The sequence below is a fragment of the Lates calcarifer genome, linkage group LG21 (assembly GCF_001640805.2).
Source record: "Lates calcarifer isolate ASB-BC8 linkage group LG21, TLL_Latcal_v3, whole genome shotgun sequence".
Lineage (NCBI taxonomy): Eukaryota > Metazoa > Chordata > Actinopteri > Centropomidae > Lates > Lates calcarifer.
The window spans coordinates 21,783,508-21,803,885 of record NC_066853.1 but is presented as its reverse complement, the minus strand read 5'-3'; the positions used below and the strand labels follow the sequence as shown (position 1 = coordinate 21,803,885).

The 20,378-nt window shown below is 40.1% G+C and overlaps 1 protein-coding gene across 1 annotated transcript; it reads left to right on the top strand.

Annotated features, from left to right (window-relative positions):
• The first annotated feature begins 398 nt into the window (after positions 1 to 398).
• Positions 399 to 17,515, top strand: hif1al (hypoxia inducible factor 1 subunit alpha, like). The gene is made up of 15 exons (XM_018660504.2): positions 399 to 555; positions 8,188 to 8,378; positions 9,112 to 9,284; positions 10,259 to 10,343; positions 10,704 to 10,819; positions 11,336 to 11,520; positions 11,691 to 11,797; positions 12,170 to 12,317; positions 12,581 to 12,852; positions 13,091 to 13,254; positions 13,360 to 13,461; positions 13,905 to 14,068; positions 14,428 to 14,539; positions 14,983 to 15,106; positions 15,727 to 17,515. The coding sequence occupies exons 1-15, from the start codon at positions 518 to 520 to the stop codon at positions 15,792 to 15,794; spliced, it is 2,049 nt and encodes a 682-aa protein (XP_018516020.1). The 5' UTR covers positions 399 to 517; the 3' UTR covers positions 15,795 to 17,515.
• The last annotated feature ends 2,863 nt before the right edge of the window (positions 17,516 to 20,378 follow it).

Genomic DNA, 20,378 nt, shown 5'->3' with positions numbered 1-20,378 from the left:
AAAGTAAAAGAATTGCAAAATAACGAATACTGATTTTAAATTTCTAGCAATAGTGGCAGTGGAGTAAGTAACCTAACAAAGTCTAGGCAAAAACAAAGCAGACGCAGTTAGTTTTTAAAAAAGCACTTAATGCCTCAATTGATGATTCAGATCCAAAGGCAAAAAGCGGCACAGGTTTGGTTCAGAACTAGGCCTACAGGAAGCAGGTTTTGGTGCAGTGAGTGCCAGGGAGTCTGTGGATAAAACTAAGGCTAAGTTAAATGCAGTATTTGAGTAAATGTACCTAAACCAATGGGCGGGGGCAAGTGTGTGGTTACATTTATTGACAAGAATCTTCCATTTTCCCCCAGTATTAACTGAAAGCTAAGTGTGAGACCTTTATTTTGAAAACATTGACGGAAACAGCGTTTCCCCGCAGTATAAACTTGACAGAGCTGAGGATTAGGTATGTACCGTCTTGTCATGCCAGAATAAACAATAACTGAAGCCGAACCACTGCTCAGCCTTCATTTTAAACATGGAGAAGAAGAAAGAGGAGACCGTCACGGTTAAACGGTAAGACTCATTCATTAAATCAAATAATTTAATGCGGTTTAATCCGTGTTGTCTCTGGTGTCGTATTGTGTGTGTTTTCTGCAACTTTCCGACACGAGTCTCAGTGAGCCATTACAGAGACCGAGGAAAACAACAACGACCGTGTTCATGGTGCAGACTGTGCACTGCGATGTTTGTTTGTATCGAAACTCGTCTGATATTAGTATTTAAAGATTGGATTGAATGTTGCTTTCACACCGCAGTTCCCAGCATTAGACACATTTAGCCCTGCATTGTCATTTAATGTCTGATCTCTGCGCCGTACGGTGATTATCTAGGTGAGATTACACAATAGCCTGTTAACAGGGGGCTGAGTTCATGGTGCAGTAAACACAGTATAGTTTGATTTGATCAGATGTGATTTACCTAAAGTTTTCTGCAGTATTTAGCTGTGATATTTGTTAGGTGTCTGGTGTTGTTGTTGTAGTTGGTCAGAGATTCACAGCAGCTTTTGTTCATGTCCTGCACTGATCATTAGTGTAATCACAGAAATGTAGTATCACCATGTCACTTCCCTCTATCAGATCAACATGCCTAAAACATTAAGTCTTACAGTTTCAATTCGAGGCTCTGCTCTGTGGTCATGTCACACCCAGCTCATACAGCTTTGCTTTCTTGTTGATTATCTGTATTTGTCTATACTTTGGTGGAAGTATAGAGGCACTTTGTAATTGTAACCACCAGCATTTACTGCAAACACTGAAGCTGGAAATAGCTGTGGGAGTGGACTCCACTCTTCCTGCTCAGGCAGTGGGGACAATATGTGGGGCAGACATCTGCACACACACAACCTGAGATGACCCCCACTCAGCAGGCGGAGATAAAACCTGCTGCACAGCTGAAAACAACCTGGGTTAATGGTTCACACGAGTACAGTGCAGTTGTTTCATGCTTCGACACGTTTTCAATACAAAAGGAGATACATTTTCTTTTTCTCGATCTTGGAAAAATATTAACATTACAAGTGTCTGAAACAATAAGTGAATTAACTCATTAGACGACATTAAATGTTGAAACATTCTCTTGTTCCAGCTCCTAGATTGTGATGATTTGCTGTTTTTGGATGGATACAGTATTTTACACTGTTTAATGACTATTCATGACTGATAATGGAAATATATAAAATGTATATTTCATGCCCAGATAAGTGCTAATACTAAAGTCCTGTGTGAACCTGAAATTAAATATTTAGTTTGGATTCCATGCAAATGAGGATGACAGTGATGATTATTTCAATTTGTGTCCAAAAATATTTCCTATGTGCTACCTGATGCTCTTAAATAAGGTTTTATGTGAGTCCATGTCATGATTGTATAATGTATGAACTGTTTTGTTCCTGTAAAACTTTCTGCAAGTAGTGTTCATTAGGGTGCAGCTGATGATTATTTTAGAGATGTCATCAAACGTCTTGTTTCTTCCAACTAAAAGTCCAAACCTAAAGATTTTCAGTAAATCATCACAATTTAGAAGCTGGAACAAGGAAATGTTTTTTCATTCATAATAACTTGAGTTATTAATCAATTATGAGAATAATAACTGATTATTTCTCTGTTGATTGACTAATTTGATTGGACATATTTTACATAAAATCCAGCAGGTCAGTGCCTAAAAACTGGCAAATTCAGCCCGAAGTGTATCAGTGGTATCAGTGTCCAAATGCCAGTAAACATTTGTTTTCATGAGAACATAATGATGCTAGAGAGGTTGTATGTATTTGTGTTCACGTGTGTGCTTGAACTCAGCAGTGAACTGTCCCGCTGTCACACATTCTGAGTTGACAAAAACCCCCTTCCTTGTTTCGACACACTTTGTTTTGGCGAACATTGTGTTCCAACCCAAACAAGGCCGAGCTTAATTTGTCATTCAAAGTTCAGTGCGCATGGCAGCAGGGATATGAGACGTCCTGTCTGTGTGTGTGTGTGTGTGTGTGTCTGTCTGCACATTATTGGCGGGAAGTACGTGCGTGTGTGTTTGGCAGGGGACATCAGGGTCTTTATTTTAGACTTCCTCATACTTTTCTTCTCTCTGTTTCTCATCTACTGTATGTTTTTATGGTTTTCTTTTCATCTCTCGTTCTGCTCCTCTCACTTTAAAGCCACGTGACGCACTGAATGTCTTTATGCCTCTCTCCCTCCCTCTGGTTGAGAACTGTAGAGTACATTGTGTTCTCTGTATCTGACGCTGACATTCTGATTACCTTGTCCCGTACAGTTTACACACACCTACAGATACAGTACAGATTAAAGTGTGTGTGTGTGTGTTAGAAGAAGAATGTGAGGATTTGTCCTCAGCCTGGGTGTGTTTTTCCCTCTCACACACTTCAGTAGCACGGTCTCTGCTAATGAACAACAGCTCACGTTCAGTAACCGCAATTTGTTCTCCAGTGCGCACGCAGACTTTGGTGTTGCCTCCTGCACACACAAACACACACTGAGACACACACATAAACACACATAGGAATTGAGCAATAAGACATGGTTGCCAATATGCAGCTCTGCTCTCTGACCAAGGACACTGTGTTCTCTGAAGCTGGCAGACTTCTTGCTGCTGTGAGAGAGTGACTGTAAGGTTGTCCGAGTTTGACACATTATAATTAGCAGCAGGAGCAGCAGGATTATTAACAGTGGTAGTAGTACTATTAACAGGAGTAGTGGCAGCAGTTGTAGTAGGGATATGTTGTACAGATTGTAAAGCAATCTGAGACAAACTTTTGATTTTGTTGTTGTTAAATCTTGTTCCTGCTGTTTTCATCACATCCCCTTGCAGTTTGATGCACTCTCTTAATCTTTTTTTAAACTCCATTTTCCATTCATTCATTCATAAATGCTTCATTAGGGCTGCAACTTAGTTATTTTCATTATCCATTAATCTGCTAATTATTTTTTTGATCAGTCAATTAATGTTTGGTCTATAAAATGTCAGAAATAGTAAAGAATGTCCATGAAAGTCTCCCAGAGCCCATGGAGACATCTTCAGATCACTTGTTTTGTTGGACCAATAGTCCAAACTCTTTTCAGTTTTCAGTTTCAGATGGCTGAGAAAACCAACAAATACTCATATGTGGCGGGACACCAGTTTGATACTCTTACAAGTATAGCCATTCACTAATCATCAATATAGTTGCAGTTGCAGCTTTTTCTATACTCCATATAATTAATTTTAACATAGTTGTACCTTTCTATTAAAGAAAATGTCTTACTCATCTTACTATTAACAACTGTAGTATTGGTGTTAACAGCAGTATTAGCAGCAATAATAGTAGTAGTAGAAGAACTATTAGCAGTAGGAGTAGTAGCAGCAGCTGTGTTTTTTTTTTTTTTTTTTTTTGGGGGGGGGGGTTATGAACCTTAAGCCAAGATGGACAGACACAGACACCTAGTTGCTTTCATTTATACTACGCTTGGAGGAGGCCTTCCATACTCGTGTAGTAGATCACCAGCTATGCACTCCATGCATCAAAACAAAATGGCATCCGTGTAGGACGAGGAAGACCTGCTTTATCTGCTGTACTCAGCATAAAACCATAAAAAAGGAACAATGCTAAGCAAACTGGTACGCAGACATCTACACAGCAGCTTGTGTACAACCGATGATTACATTTACATCACACTGACCTTCGTGTACTCGTGGATGCACGTATGACACTGGCTTTACAAAATCAACCCCCCAAAAAAGAAAAGAAAAAAAAAAAAAACACTCCCAGAGCAGCCCCCGTAGATTTTATAATTCAAATTATCAGTCAGTGATTCCTGTGTCATGAGGCCATCCTACAAATAAAGTCTGTCTTAAAGTCTTTAAGTAACAAAGCGGCGGTTTAAGAATTCAGAGTTAACTTGGCCTCCTGTTCCTCAGCAGGAGTCTGAAGTGTGTTTGTATTTCCTGAAGAGACATCACAGTGAGACATAATAAAGTTGGCGATTATCTGAGCTTAACGGTTGATGTGTGTTCTTCTGCATGACTTGGGTTTGTGTTTATGTATATATGGGTGTGTACATGCCAGCATGTGTCCTGGCATGAAAGTATGTGTGTGTATAGTGAAGGTTATATCTCTGTTTGTGGTCTGCCTACGTGTGTGCGTGCGTGTGTGTTTAGATCCACTTCTCCCCAGATGTAATGTGACAATCCTCAAATAGAAAAATACATTTGACTAGAGATATTGTGTCCGAAGCTGCTGACATGCTCGGTATCCAAAGGCACATGACCTTAACGATTAGTAGTGCGGTGGCTCCCACACTATTTATTTAGACAAAATGAACTGACAGATGTAGTGCTGACAGGTCTGCCTGACAAAACAAATACTTGGACTCTGGCTGTGGAAAATTAGAATGAGAAATTTTCACAGGATTTTTTTTGGTCATTTTTTTAAAAAGAAGAGTGGGGAGATAAGTGATAGTGAAAAGCAAAAGAAGAAGAAGTGGTTAGTTGAAAAAGTGTGTTTTCAACATGAACAAAAACATCAGAGAAAATCCAGTGGTTTTCCTCATACCATTTGACCAGTGGTCTTTGGTAAATGTGGCACAAAAATACTTTTGCAATAAGTGATTTGCAACAAAGATGATGCTAAAATGAAAAAAAACAAAAACAGAATTTCTACCAGTATTTGGAAATACTTTCAGTTTTGCCATCTGAAAACAACTCGTCTTTCCCAGCATTAGTGATAGAAGAACCAGATCCCTCTGCAGTCAAAGCCCCACACAGTATCTGAGGTCCAGCTGTCCCTTGTACACCAAGCGTGAGTTATGAACTGTAATGCTCTCTACGTTGCCAATAAGTCTTTGTACAAACATACAAGGATTTGACAGATAAACTGCCTCTGACTCTGGGGGAAAAAAGGGTTCTTCTTTCCCGCCAGGAATATCTTGGCTGCAGTAAGAAGTGTACTCACACATACACGCACAAATTGTACAAGTGTGTGTTTGAGTGTGTGCATGTTAAATTACTAACCTTTGTATAAAAGCAATAATGTGGGTAAAGATGTTGTAATAGATAATAGGTCTCCTGTGTTTATTGCTGAGTGAAGCCCAGTCATAAGAGATTTAGTGTTCTCTCTACTGCTGGAGCAGCAGTGAAAACACATGTTTGTTTCACACACGTCTTTAATCCCACCTCAGATACTCTCACAGAGATGATCAGCATTACAGGCGGGTTAGATGTTAATACTGTCATACTGGATGAAAGAGTACAGTGAGGGTGTGTCTGAGTCTTTCACCGTTTGCACGAACATTGCGTGCTCCTGTCTGAATACCAAAGGACAAAGGCGTTCACACACTATGGCAACACTTCTGAATGGTGTTTGTTTTCATTGCACCGATTAACAGTTCACTCCCAACAGGTTCAGCAGCTATCTCCATTTGTCCCAAGGACCACTTATTTCCTTCCTCAAAGTATTGTCTGGGTTAGATTATGTAACTCTTTTACCTTAATGTTCACTGACTTGTAATCAGGAATCTGGTGCTTCTGTCATGACGCCCCAAGTGCCTGTTCTTGCTCAAGCTGGCACGATCTGGCACAAAGTACAGAACTGAGTTTAACAGTCAGTGGCTCAGTCTGCCAGAATCAGACCCAGCAAGTTCATCAAGCGAGGAAACTTTTAAAATATTGCTATTATAAATATTATAAATATATTATAAACAGAGTTTGCTCTAATACAATCTTTGTTCTTTGTGTTCGCACTCTCAACGCTGAAATAACTGTATACTGCTAAAACAAGTATGATGAAGACGCTCAAATTCTATCTTAGAATAATGCACTGCCATCATACTCACCAGCCAATCAGATTCAAGTATTCAGACATTACTGAAAAGTGTTCCATCATTGATTTAGTATTGTAATATTCTGTATGGTATCAGCTCATATTGCATTGCGTGCTGTGTTTGACTGTCTGCAGGCTGCTGACTCCCTTTAAAGTCACAGCTGCAGAGTTAATTTTGAACTGGCATTCAGCTGGTATGTTGTGCTGTGCCCTTGTGCTGTTTAATAATTTATTGAGAGTCCAATTTGACTTCTGAAATTTGCTGAATCAGGCTGAGTGAGCTCTGAATCTTCCCTTTATTTCTGGTAATTATTGGGTTTTTGTTTTTTCGTTTTACAGCACTTGATAACTTTGTTCTGTTGCAGTAAAAGTGTCTGTAGTTTGAAGGAGCAGAGGCTGGTTGTGTGTGTGTGTGTGTGTGAGGCCATTTCAAAAGGAGCATAATCATGCTGTTTGGATTCTCCGTCTAATTTGATATGATTGCATATCCACCCACTGTGCAAATCACTGTGTGTGAAGGAGTGAATCAACCCTGTTTTTGTCTTGTCAGCACATGTTTTTTGATGGAGGCCAAAGCAGTGCAGGGCGTACTGAGGGATGGATGAGGAGAGAGAGAAGAAAAGACAGCGGGGGAGGGAGGGAGGATCTGGATAGTTTCCCAGTAGCAGAAATAAATAACATTCTGTTCTCTTCAGTTCTGGACATTTTTCCCTATTTTTGCTATCAGTCCTGTTCCCAAAAATCCAGGAATGTTTATAGAGCTGAGCTCTCTGGTCATGATCGCCCGTATAAAGAGGCTTATGTCTCCACTCTTTTATAGAGAATTTACAGAGGGGAGACCAGAGCTCTGCTGTGGTTTTGGTGTGTGGAGTTGAAGAAATCCCAGGGGGGAATAAAACATGTTCCCAGGACAAAATTGAAGAACGTAATGTTCCAGTTAAAAATTCCAGATTTTAGATGAGACTTTAAAAGGGTAATACTTATGATTTTTATTGTTTTGAAACACAGTCTTATTGATATTTTATAAATTATCTGTGATTTATTTGAAGGTAGGCTGGTGTTGCATTTCAAGCTAATGGTCCTGAAAATCTCCTCAAGTCTTCCTAAAATCCAGAGGACTGGATGCAGTGCCTGATTTTGTCATAGCACTGAACTCTGCCCCCAAATTTCCTCACAGCTGTTGTTCTGTTTAAAATCAACACTGTTGAGTTTCAAAACATCAGCAGTAACATGCAAGGAATTCATGTCATTTCAGCTCTGAAAAGTTCTCGCTGTAATTCTTTTTTGCAGGTGGATGTGACTTTTTGAGGTGGCAGACATGATGATTTGAAAAGACAAATTGTATTAAGAACGGTATTTTGTTGTTGCACCATAAGTATTGACAGAGGTCACAGATTAGTAATGCAGTTATTTGTATGTAACAATGCACACAGTCGGGTGTATTTGCAGTTTTATGATCAGGGTTTTTCTTCCATTTTTTCGCCTTGAATAACTGAGATGCAGCTGTGTGTTCAGTCAGTCTGAACATAGAAAACAGTTTGTGCTAAGCAGTGGTAAAGGTAAATGTGTGGTGATGTTGGATCTGAAAGGGGAGGGTTGTTTTTGAGGAAATGTGGTTGCAGAGTTCAGAGAAAAATGTTAACAAGCCAGAGAAGATGTGAAGTGAAGAGTTGATCCTGGACTCCACTGACATCATGTATTCATCTTTTCTCCTGTTCTGATCCAATCCTGCTCTCTCACCCTGTCTTCCCAACCTCTCTCACCTTCTCCTGTTTTCTTTTCATCTCTGTCATATAATAATGTTAACCATGTCTTGTCCCTCTGTCTTCTTCCTCCTGCAGGAGCAGTTCGGAGCAGAGGAAGCTGCGCTCTCGTGATGCAGCCAGGTGTAGGCGGAGTCAGGAGACGGAGGTGTTTTATGAGCTCGCCCACACTCTGCCTCTCCCCCGCCGGGTGTCCACCCACCTGGACAAAGCTGCCATCATGAGAGTCACCCTCAGCTTCCTGCGCATGCGCCAACTCCTGCGACCTGGTAAGAAGCACGCCGTCGGATGGTCGTCCGACCTGACACAACCTGAATGTTTTCTCAGTTATTGAGAACTGAGTTTTTGTTTTGTCACAATATTAATTTCAGGTTGGAGCTAGAGATTGCCTTTATTTTCATTTTTACATGCAAGTGCCACCCACTGTATGCTTAACATGCAGCGGCAGCACCGTCATGTGCCTTCCACCTTCATCTACATTTCCCCCGTCATGACTGACGTAGTTTCAGAAAAGAAATCAGTCAGGCACCACATGCTGCAAGATTGGAAAAGCAGATCTCTGACACTTTGCACACTCAGTGTGAGGGAGTGTTTTTTTTTTTTCTCAGGGTGTTATTCTGATGATATGAGTTGGCTCTGTGCTGTTTTGTTCCCTCAGGTGTGAGGGCAGAATAATGAACTCATCAATAATAAAGGGACAATGCTGAATTCAGGCAGTCAGATATGAAAAATGCATCAGGATTTGGAAGTGTGGTTTTGCTGACAGCTGTATTCATTCCTGAAAATTGATTGAGTGGGGGGAAAAGAAAACAATTTATTTGACTCAACTGTTAATGCAGTTCTTTATACTTTGAGTGACTTACTTATAAGGTCTGAACGTATGGCCGCAGAGAGAGTTATAGTCAGGCAGCGATTGGAAGATATTTTAGTTCATGAAAATCAGTACAGTGGATTAAAGACATATACTGAAATAATATAATCACATGGTCATTTTTACAACAGGTGAGAATCTGAAAAAGGAGCCTGAAGAGGAGGAGGAGGAGGAGGAGGAGGAGGAGGATCCAATGGATGCTTTCTATCCTCAGTCGTTGGCTGGATTCGTCATGGTGATGACCGAGGAGGGTGATATGATCTACCTGACGGAAAACGTCAGCAGACACATCGGCATCACACAGGTACAGCGTGAACACAACCTGCAGAACAGACCCAGCAACATTAGAACAAAAAGCAACGATTGATAATTAGTGTAAACATTCTGGTAAAAAAAAAATCAAATAGTAACATTATGTATCACATGTTCAGTCTTTAAAGCTTTTTTTCCCCCTCGTTTCAAACCCTCCTGCTTCAGTTGTCCATTCATGAGTCTGGTTCAGCTGCTGTTTTGTGTGACTGTCTTGTGACAGTCAGCACCAACATTTATGTTTACACCACTGTTTTTCCACCTCATCAGCCAGTGGTAGTTTCCTCATAACACTGAGGAAATGTAAATGTAAGGAGTCATCACTTTAACAACAAAAAAAATAGATGTTTAATTTCTCCCATCAGCCGCTTAAGGTTCATTAAACTTTAGATGTAAAAACCACCATCATCAAAATAACTGAAAATGTGCTTATTTTGTAATTATGCATTGAACATTTTCAAACTACTCTATGTTTTACTACACTGGTTGCATATGTCTGCCTCTTTAACCAGACTTTTACTTTAAGCCCCGGGAATGACTTATTCTGGGTAACTCTAGCAGGACGGAGAAGCCATCCCTTAAATCTATTCTTAGCTCTGTTTGAGACCAAGTTTATCATTTCAACACAGCAATGTTAAGATAACTGAATACAGAAATACAGAGTGACATGACTGTCCTGCTGTTTACTGCAGGGCCGTACAGTAATAATTTCATCCAGCGGTGATTAGATTCAGTGTCAGTTCCATTAGCTCAGATTCAACACTTCATAGAAATCTCACCCTGTGTCAGAGGTTTCATTAGATCAATTCAATAGCACTACAATGAAAGAAAGGAACCTTTAAATACTTTGGGCAAGACACCAGCCATACAAAATACATGTTTGTGTATGAAATCCATTTACAAAATACAGATGGTTTTAATTGATTTCAGCTTTTAAAACAGTTTTTGTTGTTTTTTGGTTTTCCACAGCTGGAGCTGCTCGGTCAGAGTGTTTATGACTTTGTTCATCCCTGTGATCAGGAGGAGCTCAGAGATCTGTTGGCTCCACGTCCAGGTTAGACATACTGTTTATTATTACAATAAGAATCCTGAACAGAGACACTCAATATTTTCCCTCAGTAACAAACATAAAGCTCAGACCCATGTTAATATTAAATAAACACTAGTTTGTTAGTTTGGTCATGTCAAGAAGAAGATTAGATGCTGTAGTTTTTTTTTCTTTTTGTCCATTGTCTCCAGTATGTAGCTGATATTTGACATTTTGCTGGGGAAGTTAGTGTCATTAATTTATGTTAAATGAATTAACTCTAAGATATCAACTACTTTCTTTGATAAGAAGTCACTAAAGAATTTAAATACATGTAAAGCAGGATCGTTGGAGCTAACTCTTTCAGCTTTGTCACGTTGTTTTCAGGTTTGAGTAAGAAACTGTCGACAGAACAGCAGAGCGAGAGGAACTTCTTCCTGCGAATGAAAAGCACACTGACCAACAGGGGGCGCACTGTCAACATCAAGTCTGCCACCTGGAAGGTAATGTACAAAGGCGCACGCGCGCGCACACACACACACACACTCACACACTCATATCTCAGTCGTTAAGTTACATGCAGATATCCAAGAGCGGCTGAGGGCATAAATGCAGAGAGCATGCATGCACATGCACGCACACACACACACACACACACACACACACAGGGCCAAAGTCCAGTCTGAAAGAGATATGAGTGGTTAAGAACATCTCTGGCATTCAGCCCTGTTCTCTTCACGCTGCATGCACAGTGTACACAGTTCACTTATTGCTGTTTGAAACACATCTACACTTATACACACACACACACACACACACTCTGCGTACAGTGCACACTCATATACTCATTATAGAGCAACAGATGTTCAGTCTGTTTCCATTCATGCCAGATATAAAACTAAAGAAAAAAAAAAAAACTACTATTTTGGAGCTGGTACTGAAATGGTTTCTAAAACTTGAAACGATACTCCACAGAGCTTTTCCAGCTTAAATGAGTGCCCTCCCCTCTCTTTCCCCAGGTTCTCCACTGTACAGGTCACATGCGTCCCTTTGGTGGCAGCTCCACGTCGCCCCCTACAGCCAGAGTCATGACCTTGCTGTGCGAGCCCATCCCTCATCCGTCCAGCGTGGAGTTCCCTCTGGATACCTGCACCTTCCTTACCCGCCACAGCATGGACCTGCGCTTCACACACTGTGAGGGCAGGTAGGATGAACACAGAGTCATCACCTTTGACCTCTACTCTGTGGATAGGATTTAATTGAAACAGAATATCATATTATGGATGAAAGAGAAAGGAACAAAAATCTCTGAATCTTTTTTGTCATTTTAATACTGCTGGGTTTTTTTTTTTCCTTCCATCGTTCTGTTTCCAGGGTTACAGAGTTGGTGGGATACAAACCTGATGATCTGATTGGTCGCTCAGCCTACGAGTTCCATCACGCCCTCGACTCTGATCACGTCAACAAAAGCCTGCACACCCGTGAGTGTCTGTGTCTGTGTACACAAACAGAAAAAAATGATTTACATATATAATTCATAGCAGTACCAACAATGATTATACATCTAGATTTATCACTAAAAGATGTGAAACATTGTGTCATTTTATTTTTATTTTCCAAGAGCTGTTGCATTAAAATGTATAACATAGTTCAAACACAAGAGTCACTGGTTGTGGTGTTACACAAACATGTCAATCTTCTGTAAACAAACCAGACAGAGGATGTGTTAGTGCCCAAAGATAGATTTCACCGGTGCTACAGTCTCCTAGTCCTTCATGTATATCTGTGGTGTCCGTCTTTTTTTTTTTTTTTTTACTCATCTCTTTGCTGTTTATGTCCCTTGTCTCATGTAGTGCTGTCCAAAGGTCAGGTGAGCACCAGCCACTATCGTTTCCTGGCAAACAGCGGCGGCTTCGTCTGGGCAGAGACCCAGGCGACCGTCCTCTACAGCAGCAAGACGTCGCAGCCCGAGGCCGTCGTCTGCCTCAACTTCATACTCAGGTACTTTAAAAAGCAGCAAGGGGTTTGTCACATAACTCTAGCTGCAACATGAGTCAGGACAGAGCTGGTATTTTTAGGAGTAATAGAAGAAGTGAGAAAGGATGTAGAGTAAACATAAGGAATGGAGCGATGACATGGGAAATTAAGAATAGGGGACAAGTGACAGACTCCTCAGAGATTAAAAAATATAATCAAAAAGCCTTTTTTCAGTTTTTCTTTTATGTCATTCTCTATCCCCCTTTTCTCACCTCCTTCTTCTGCAGTTCCGTGGAGCAGCCAGACGTTGTCTTCTCTGTTGAGCAGACCCGTTGTGGCCATCCCTCTAAAGCCGAAGCCCTCTCACCAGCGCTTGCACCAGCGGCTCCTGATGTCTGTGAGTCTGACAGTGAGCGTGACGCCAGCTCCAGTCAGACTGAGGACGCAGGTTCGAATCCCAGCTGCGCCGCAGATCTCTTCTTCAAACTGAAGGAGAAGCCGGAGGAGCTTCTCCAGCTGGCTCCAGAGGCTGGAGACACCATTGTACCGCTGACAGGAGGTGAGCACCGGTGATGGAAGATAGAACTCTGCTGCTCTGCTGATATTTACCATGTTCACCATCTTAGTTCAGCGTGTCAGCATCCTAATGTCGCTAATTAGCACTAAACACAAAGCAGGGCTGAAGCTACAGTTGTGTACAAGGTTTAAATCTGAAGTTTAAGTGTGTTTTTTGGTTTTGTTAGCTTTGTTCTGCAGCTGACGTTTTCTGAGCTCTTTGTGTTTTCTGTCTTTGCCAGGATGTGTGGAGCTGTCATTCGTCAGTCCTCCCAGTCCGGACTCGGTGCCGGACCACCCTCAGGATCTGTGCACTCCACAACTGCGACAGCTCCTCACACCCATCTTCAACTCCATCACGCCACCTCCATCATCATCACCAGCCTCCTCACCTGAGCGTGAGCTGGTAAATACGAGCTTTAAGTCTTTTTAAAACTTTGAAATGATCATTTTCTCTGTTTGATTTAACACAAAGGCCCTTTTTCTCTCTGTGTCTGTCAATGTCCTTTAGAGCTCCTCTGAGGGGGAAGAGGAAATGATGGACACAAGCGAGGTGGAGAAGTTCTTTGCCATTTGGTCCGAAGATGAACAGCAGAAAGGAGAAACACTGGAGGTAAGAGCACAAAACATTTACAGTCTTCTCTTTAAAGAGAGAAACTTCAATTTTTCAGGAGAAAATTTAGAAAAACAAATTTTTAAAGTTTCAAAATCTATGCTACAAATCACAGGGTGAAATGAAAAAGGTCTTGAAAACATATTGTGAACTGCAGTTGTCACAATTTGGAACATAAATCCAGCAGAAAATGAATTGATCTGTTTCATGTAGAAAACCCAAGATGTGTTGCTTGATGCTTTTTCAAAACACAAAATCTTTCTGAACATCTCCTGACACTATCGACAGTCCATCACAGTGTCCTGGTCAAAATCTGATAGCACATTTTTTGAGAGGACACAAGTATGGAGAGGGATCTCCTGGCTTCTGTTATGAATCCGTCTGTGTAACAGTTACATGGCGCCTGTTTTTCTCTCTGACTTTATTTTCCCGTCTTTTCACAGAACATGGAGGGGATGGATCTGGACATGTTGGCTCCTTACATCTCTATGGACGATGACTTCCAGCTGACCTTCCTCAGCAATTTGCCAGAGGAGACCAACAAACTTTCGTCCTCTCCGTCTCAACCTTCGACTGTGACAGCTGCAGTCACAGTGAGCAGGAAACGGTAGTACAGACTCGCTCCCTCCACGCACTCACATTTTATGGACTGTTAACAGCAGTTAGTTTGTTAGAAGTGTCAGAACGTCACTCATGACATCCCTGTGACCCCCAAATGATCATATGTTCAAAGAACTATGTTCACAAAAGCAGGACTGTCAGGCAACAGCTGGAGCTGCAGAACATATTTAACATTCCATTGCAGTGAATATGTATTTTTACATCTAGTGGGACATAAAATCTAAAGTTTGCCCTGAGGGTGGCGCCAGAGGAAAGGCCAAGTTGTTCATTAATGTTGGATGTAAGAAAACACCAAATGTTTTGCATGGTTTATAATCTCTTACTGTCTCTCTCTCTCTCCTTTAGGACACATAATCCAGATGAAGAGATGCCGTCTCAGCTAATGATTCAGGACAAGAGACAGAAACAAGATCCTTCCTCAATAGAAGAGGAACTTCTCCTCAGCCACAGATTACTAGTGAGTAGAAGAATAAGAAAATGTGTTTATCCAGCACCTTTTTTTTGGGAAGTTCACAAAGTGCTTTAGGGAGTATAAGAAACCAAAGGCAAATCATTTTCTGCCTCTAGAACTTTCCGCCGCATTTAATAATGATCCAGCGTTTATCCACATTTACCTGGATCGTATTTTTGCAGAGTGGAGAGCACAGTCAAATGAAACAAGGGTCCCTGTTAATTTGCTTTGAGCTTTGCTTCAGTACCATGTGGTTGTTTTTATGCTCAGTTTACAGTGAAATCTATAAATCTGATAAGTTAAATATTAACAGGCCACAGTGGTTACTACTGAAATAATAATTAATAATAAATAATAATAATTGTTACTTTTGTCTATAAGGGTGTTTAACCTCTATGTTTAGGCATGTGTTGTTCCCTCTGACCATTTTTTTTAAACTCCATGTCCAGGACTGTCTGGAGGAAACTGACCAGCCAGATCTGATCTTAGACCCAGACCCAGGGTGTCGGAGTCAGCTACTCACAGACAGAGACCCTATTTTAGGAGGCATGTCGGGACTCTGCGATACTGCAGGTAAATAAATAAATAAACAAAAAAACACACACATGACACCTCACTAACTGAACAGTTACCAATCAGTTTTAATCAGTCTGGGTTAAAATTAAAACAAGATTAAAATGACAAGAGTTTTGCTGAATATGCACATTCAGGTGACATGACACCCTCTGGTGGCCATGTTGGAGGTCTGCAGCTCTTAGTTTCTTTTTTTTTTTTAAGTTTATATGGGGCAATTTCTATCTACATATGTGTGTGCTCACTACTTACATTTAAACCTTTCCATAACACATAGCACATTATGTATTCATTATGTATTGTATGTGTATTAGTACAGTACATTGTGTGCACATGTAAATCCAATTTTTCAAAGCAGTTTTATATTTTAATTTTGCACAATTACATATACATCTGTTTTTTAAACATTTTGTATATTTTTACTGTATCGATGAATTTGAAATCCCATATTCTCACCTGGTATGTTACGTGATCATATGTTAAAATCGGGTGTAAATGAGGTCTTAAAGTGATATTCCACCCAAACAGTATCAAACATGCTCTGTAGCTTAGAAAGGAGGCTGTTATCACAAATATTTGTCCAACCTAACAGTATTTGTCCTTCTGTCTCTCTCTCCCAGCTCTGATGAGTGACATATTCGTACCTCGCCCCCCTGACCTGTCACCACCTCTCTCGCCTATGACTTGACGGAGTTCCTGTCAATCGAGGGTTGACTCGATTTCTCCACTCACAGTGAGGAAGTCGATACCGGATCTGTCTACAGACACTGCAGCCTGAGCGCACACATGCAAACGCAACACACCACAAACATGTATGCACATGAATATAGACACGCGCTGCATAACCATGCTGTTCGACCGGACCTCATTGCTTGTAGCAGAACCAGGACAGTCACTCATGTTGTGTTTCCTCTTCAGTCTCTCACTGTGAAACAAGAGCCAATGATGTGTTATTGATCAGGCAGGAAAAAGTCAAACTGGTGGTGCTTCAATCCACGTCCTCTAACCTCGGTCATGTGTTTTCCTTCTATATTTACACTTAATCGCTGTTTTAATGTGAGAAATCATTGTGGTCAGTCTGGAAACAGGAGGTGGTGCTAAAAAGAATTCATGCAAAGGATGTGAAAGATAGAAAATCTCACAGTGAGACAAATCTGGAAATGTATTTCTCTGTGCAGCTAAATTTAGCACAGCTTTCAAGTGTATCACATTTGATCTGTCTGTTCTAGTGCTTCTGTCGTCATTGAAACATGTAAAGCCTGTGCAGGAATTCCCATAATGCTCTGCTTCCATTTTGAGCCAATAATTGCTGAGTTTTTCTGCCATTATTCTTTTCACGTTTAAACAATCAATCTCACTGCCGTGTTCTTCTAAACAAGTACACCAACAAAAAAAAACTTGCGGATATCAGTGGCATCGTTTATTTCAGTGGCATATTTTTACGTCTTTTTATACACTTGTGCTAAAACTTTTTTTTTTTTTTTAAATGACGCATTTATCAGAAAGTTCTCAACTGGGATTTTTATTACTGTGTTATCTACAAATCCAGAGTCAAAAATCGTCTGCTAATCAGACATGGTGTTTGTTTGTCTTCCTGAGGTGCTTGGTGGGTGGGGTTTACCTTATCGAACACTCCTTATAAGCTAATGTGAGGAGATTAGTCACGGAAAATTTGTCGTGAATTGACTTTCTGTAAAATGTTTGTGTTTTCTCTGTGGTCAACCCGCTGAGTGTGGCATCAGAGTGGACTAAAGCAAACCATGTAACATGTTGATCCATGCAGATTTGATGCAGTTTGATTGGACTTTCTCCTAATTTTAGATATAGGATTTGATTAACTTGCAGTACTGAAGCAGTTATCATTAATGATACAAACAGTAGAGTCGGCTTGTTTATGTACTCATTAGAAATGTAATTAAACACTAGTATTCATGTTTCTGTCATGTATAAGTTTGAATTTTATGACTTGTAACAAATTGTGCCTCAACGTATATAAGCTGAGAGTAGACTTGTAATTTTCAGTTGCAGTGTTTGATGGAATATTGTGATGTTTCTTTACTGTCTGAGATGTGGAGGATTCTTTTTATTATCTACAAAACCCCTCAAACTGCCAACTCTGTTTGAAAAGTGCAACCTGTTCAAATGAAATGTAAAATTGCAATTTTTGCTTCTTTCAGAAAATGTTACGTAGCTCTTCCAAAGCTCTCTGTGCCTTTTATCATCGAGGAAAAGACATTTCAATGAAGGTTTTTCTCCATCCTGTTTGGCCTGCACCCACACACAGGATCCTCTCTAAACGTCCCCACTGATTTAAAATGAGGGAGAAAATTATATACTGTTATGTTTTCTTTTATTTTTACTGTTTATCCTTTATGCATTCTTGAGCTAAATAAAGCCGTTGAAGTACAAGCAGAGGCTGCTGCGTGATCTGTGTGCAGAGATAAGATATTTACCTCATTCAGGGAGGACCAGCTCTGTCAGTACATGACTATCAGTAAATGTTCATCTTCCCAGAAACAAAAACTTCTATACATAGTACAGCATGTCTGAGCACCTCATCACCACTAAAAATGACATTCTCTGTGTCAATGTGCACGTAGGCTTTTGACTTGAAGTTGACTTTTAACAAACAAAAAAAACTGTGCTGGTTCTAGACCTTCACTTTGTATAATCAGAGCAAAGGGAGAAGGAAAGTAAGCAGGACGGTGTGCTCCCAGAGGCAGTGTCATCTTACATCTCACATTTGAGTGAAGAAATGTGCATCAGCCCCAACTCAGTAACTGTACATTCACCCTGTTTGCTCAATCTCACTCCGATGTCACACACTGAAAATACCCAAGTTTTTTTGGGACAAGTCATACCTGAGGAGGGAAATCCTCCAACCTTTCTCTTCTTTCAGTAAGACCATTTTGAAAGAGTGAGTTTTTTTCCATTATGTAATTCAGTGTCAGCTCAGATACGATTTGTACTCACTGTTCAGAGGTGACTTCCTGCCTGTGAGGTTACGTCCTCGATCACTGGGCAATGTTGGTACAGTAAATGTCTCCTGATGGCATAATGCTGGTTGATAAATGACTCATGCAGATGAGCAGAGATGTCCAGAAGTCATCAGTTTCTCAACTGTAAATGCCAGAGGTGGAAAAAAGGGTACATTAAGTCCTAAATTTAAACTGCTACTTGAGTAAATGCCAAAGTTAAAAGAGGATAAAGTCATATATTTTCATATGTATGTATTATTAGATTGATAATACTGAGTGAGCTGTATTTTACTGTTTGAGATGCTGCTAGTTTTAATTGCCTTATATACAGTTTGGTAATTTACGCCAGTAGTTCCCAATTTAGGGGCCAGGCCCCTTCCATACAGTCACCAAATAAATCTGAGGGGTCGTGAGATGGTTAATGAGGGAGGAAAGTTTCTGACACTGTTCTTTTCTCTAACCTGCTTTTGCTCCAATACTGGATTATTCAAACTCTTTGGACCTTATATTTATATCAAAAAACCTGAGAAGTTTAGAGGAAAACAACTCAGATACCTGCAACATGACATGGCTATTTGGTAGGCGGCATTGAGCCAAAATGGTTGGGAACCACTGGTTTAATGTATAAAATGTTTTTTTTTTTTTTTTTTTTAAACAGATTCATCGTGTGTTTTTCAATCTGAAAAGGAGCTGTAAATGTTAAATGCTGTGAGGTAAAATATCTATATAATAATAATAATAATAACAGGAAATAGAAGTGAAGACTAGCACCTCAAAGTTGTGGTGGGGAGTGTGACTAAACATACTTTACTATCTTTACACTGACTTTTCTTTATCAATGACTTGTCCTCCTCCTTCCATTCATCTGACAGTAATGTCAGCTGACTGCTTACAGTAAACAGTACTGATTCTTCTCCATTTTACTCAGACTCATTAAACCAACTTCTCCTTATGGTCAAACTGGATAAACGTCTCACACACCCAGGATTTACAATGAAGCAGGAAGTCTGAGAAGTTTGAAGTTTGAACCCTTAATCACCACCATCATCTAACAGGGGTGATTCATGTTTTTTCAGGAGAGGAATGCTTGAATGACAATCCTGATTCCTGGGAAAAATCCCCTGCCTCACAGGAAGTGATGTGTGTGATGTTTATAGAGGCCACATCAGATGGTTGTTTGGAATAAGATAAGAAAGGAGCACTGTACAGTTAACAAAAAACCAAACACACTGCGGTGTGTTGAAACAACAAAGTAATTATTATTGATCAACAAAGGGTGGTGCAAAATGATGCAAATGTATTAAAAAAAATCTGGTGTGTGATTATTTTAAAACCTTGTTCCTCTTGTATTGCACTGAAAATAATCAACCAATGAGATCATTTGGCCTATTTCCACATTTAGTAAGCTACTGGCAGGAGTGTGAGAAAGTGACCATTCATTTCCTAAATAAAAACGTACAGACAGGCAACACCATAGAATTTGGTCATTTAATATAGAAAACATTATTTTGATAGTCACAGCAGGTCACATTACATTTATCTTAACTTCCACTGTGTGAAATACAGACTACAGTGGATCTGATTCAGCAGGTTTTATTGTTCAGTCTTTCTTAATTTACTGTTGTTATTGAGTTCTGAGTGTTTCTCTATCAACACAGTGTAAAACGTCCATTAACTTTATTGCTGAGTGTCGATGTTGAGTGTGCGTGTGTGTGTGTGTGTGTGTGTGTGTGTGTGTGTGTGTGCTGACCTGATGGAGGGGAAAGGTTGATCATGTCAGGAGCGACTGTCTAAGCAGAAAAGAAACTGGTTTATCAGCAGATTCTGGAAAACAATGAAGCCACATTTTTAAAGACATGCCCAAATAGGCTCTGTCGACTCTGTATCGGATTTTTGAACATTGAGTAACAACTTCAATTATAAGGATTAGATTCTGTATAAATTGTTGTTGTTTTTCAGCTGAGAAAACTCATGAATTGTGTGACATTGTATCAATTGTATGAAAAACTCATAAAATCAAGATGTTTAAAATGATGGTTAAATGAACATTTTATTCTGCATAGCTGCTGCTAGAAAGCAGAATGAGGCAAAAGGTTCTAGACAAATTAATCAATTAGTCAAAGCAAACTAGCAAACAAAATATCAGAAGTGTAGGGAAAATCCTGAAAAAGTCTTTACCTTTGGGAGAATATTTCTGTCCTGCTCTGTGCTCAACATGTCTGGTGTATCCTGCCACACTGACAAAACCCAGGTGATGCCAATTAACTTCAATTAAGTCACAAACAAGGCCAGGA

Coding starts and splice junctions, on each gene's coding strand:
- hif1al (XM_018660504.2), top strand. CDS start 518: ATGGAGAAGAAGAAAGAGGAGACCGTCACGGTTAAACG. Junction 11,521..11,690: donor TTCACACACTGTGAGGGCAG/GTAGGATGAACA, acceptor TTCTGTTTCCAG/GGTTACAGAGTTGGTGGGAT. Junction 15,107..15,726: donor GGGACTCTGCGATACTGCAG/GTAAATAAATAA, acceptor TCTCTCTCCCAG/CTCTGATGAGTGACATATTC.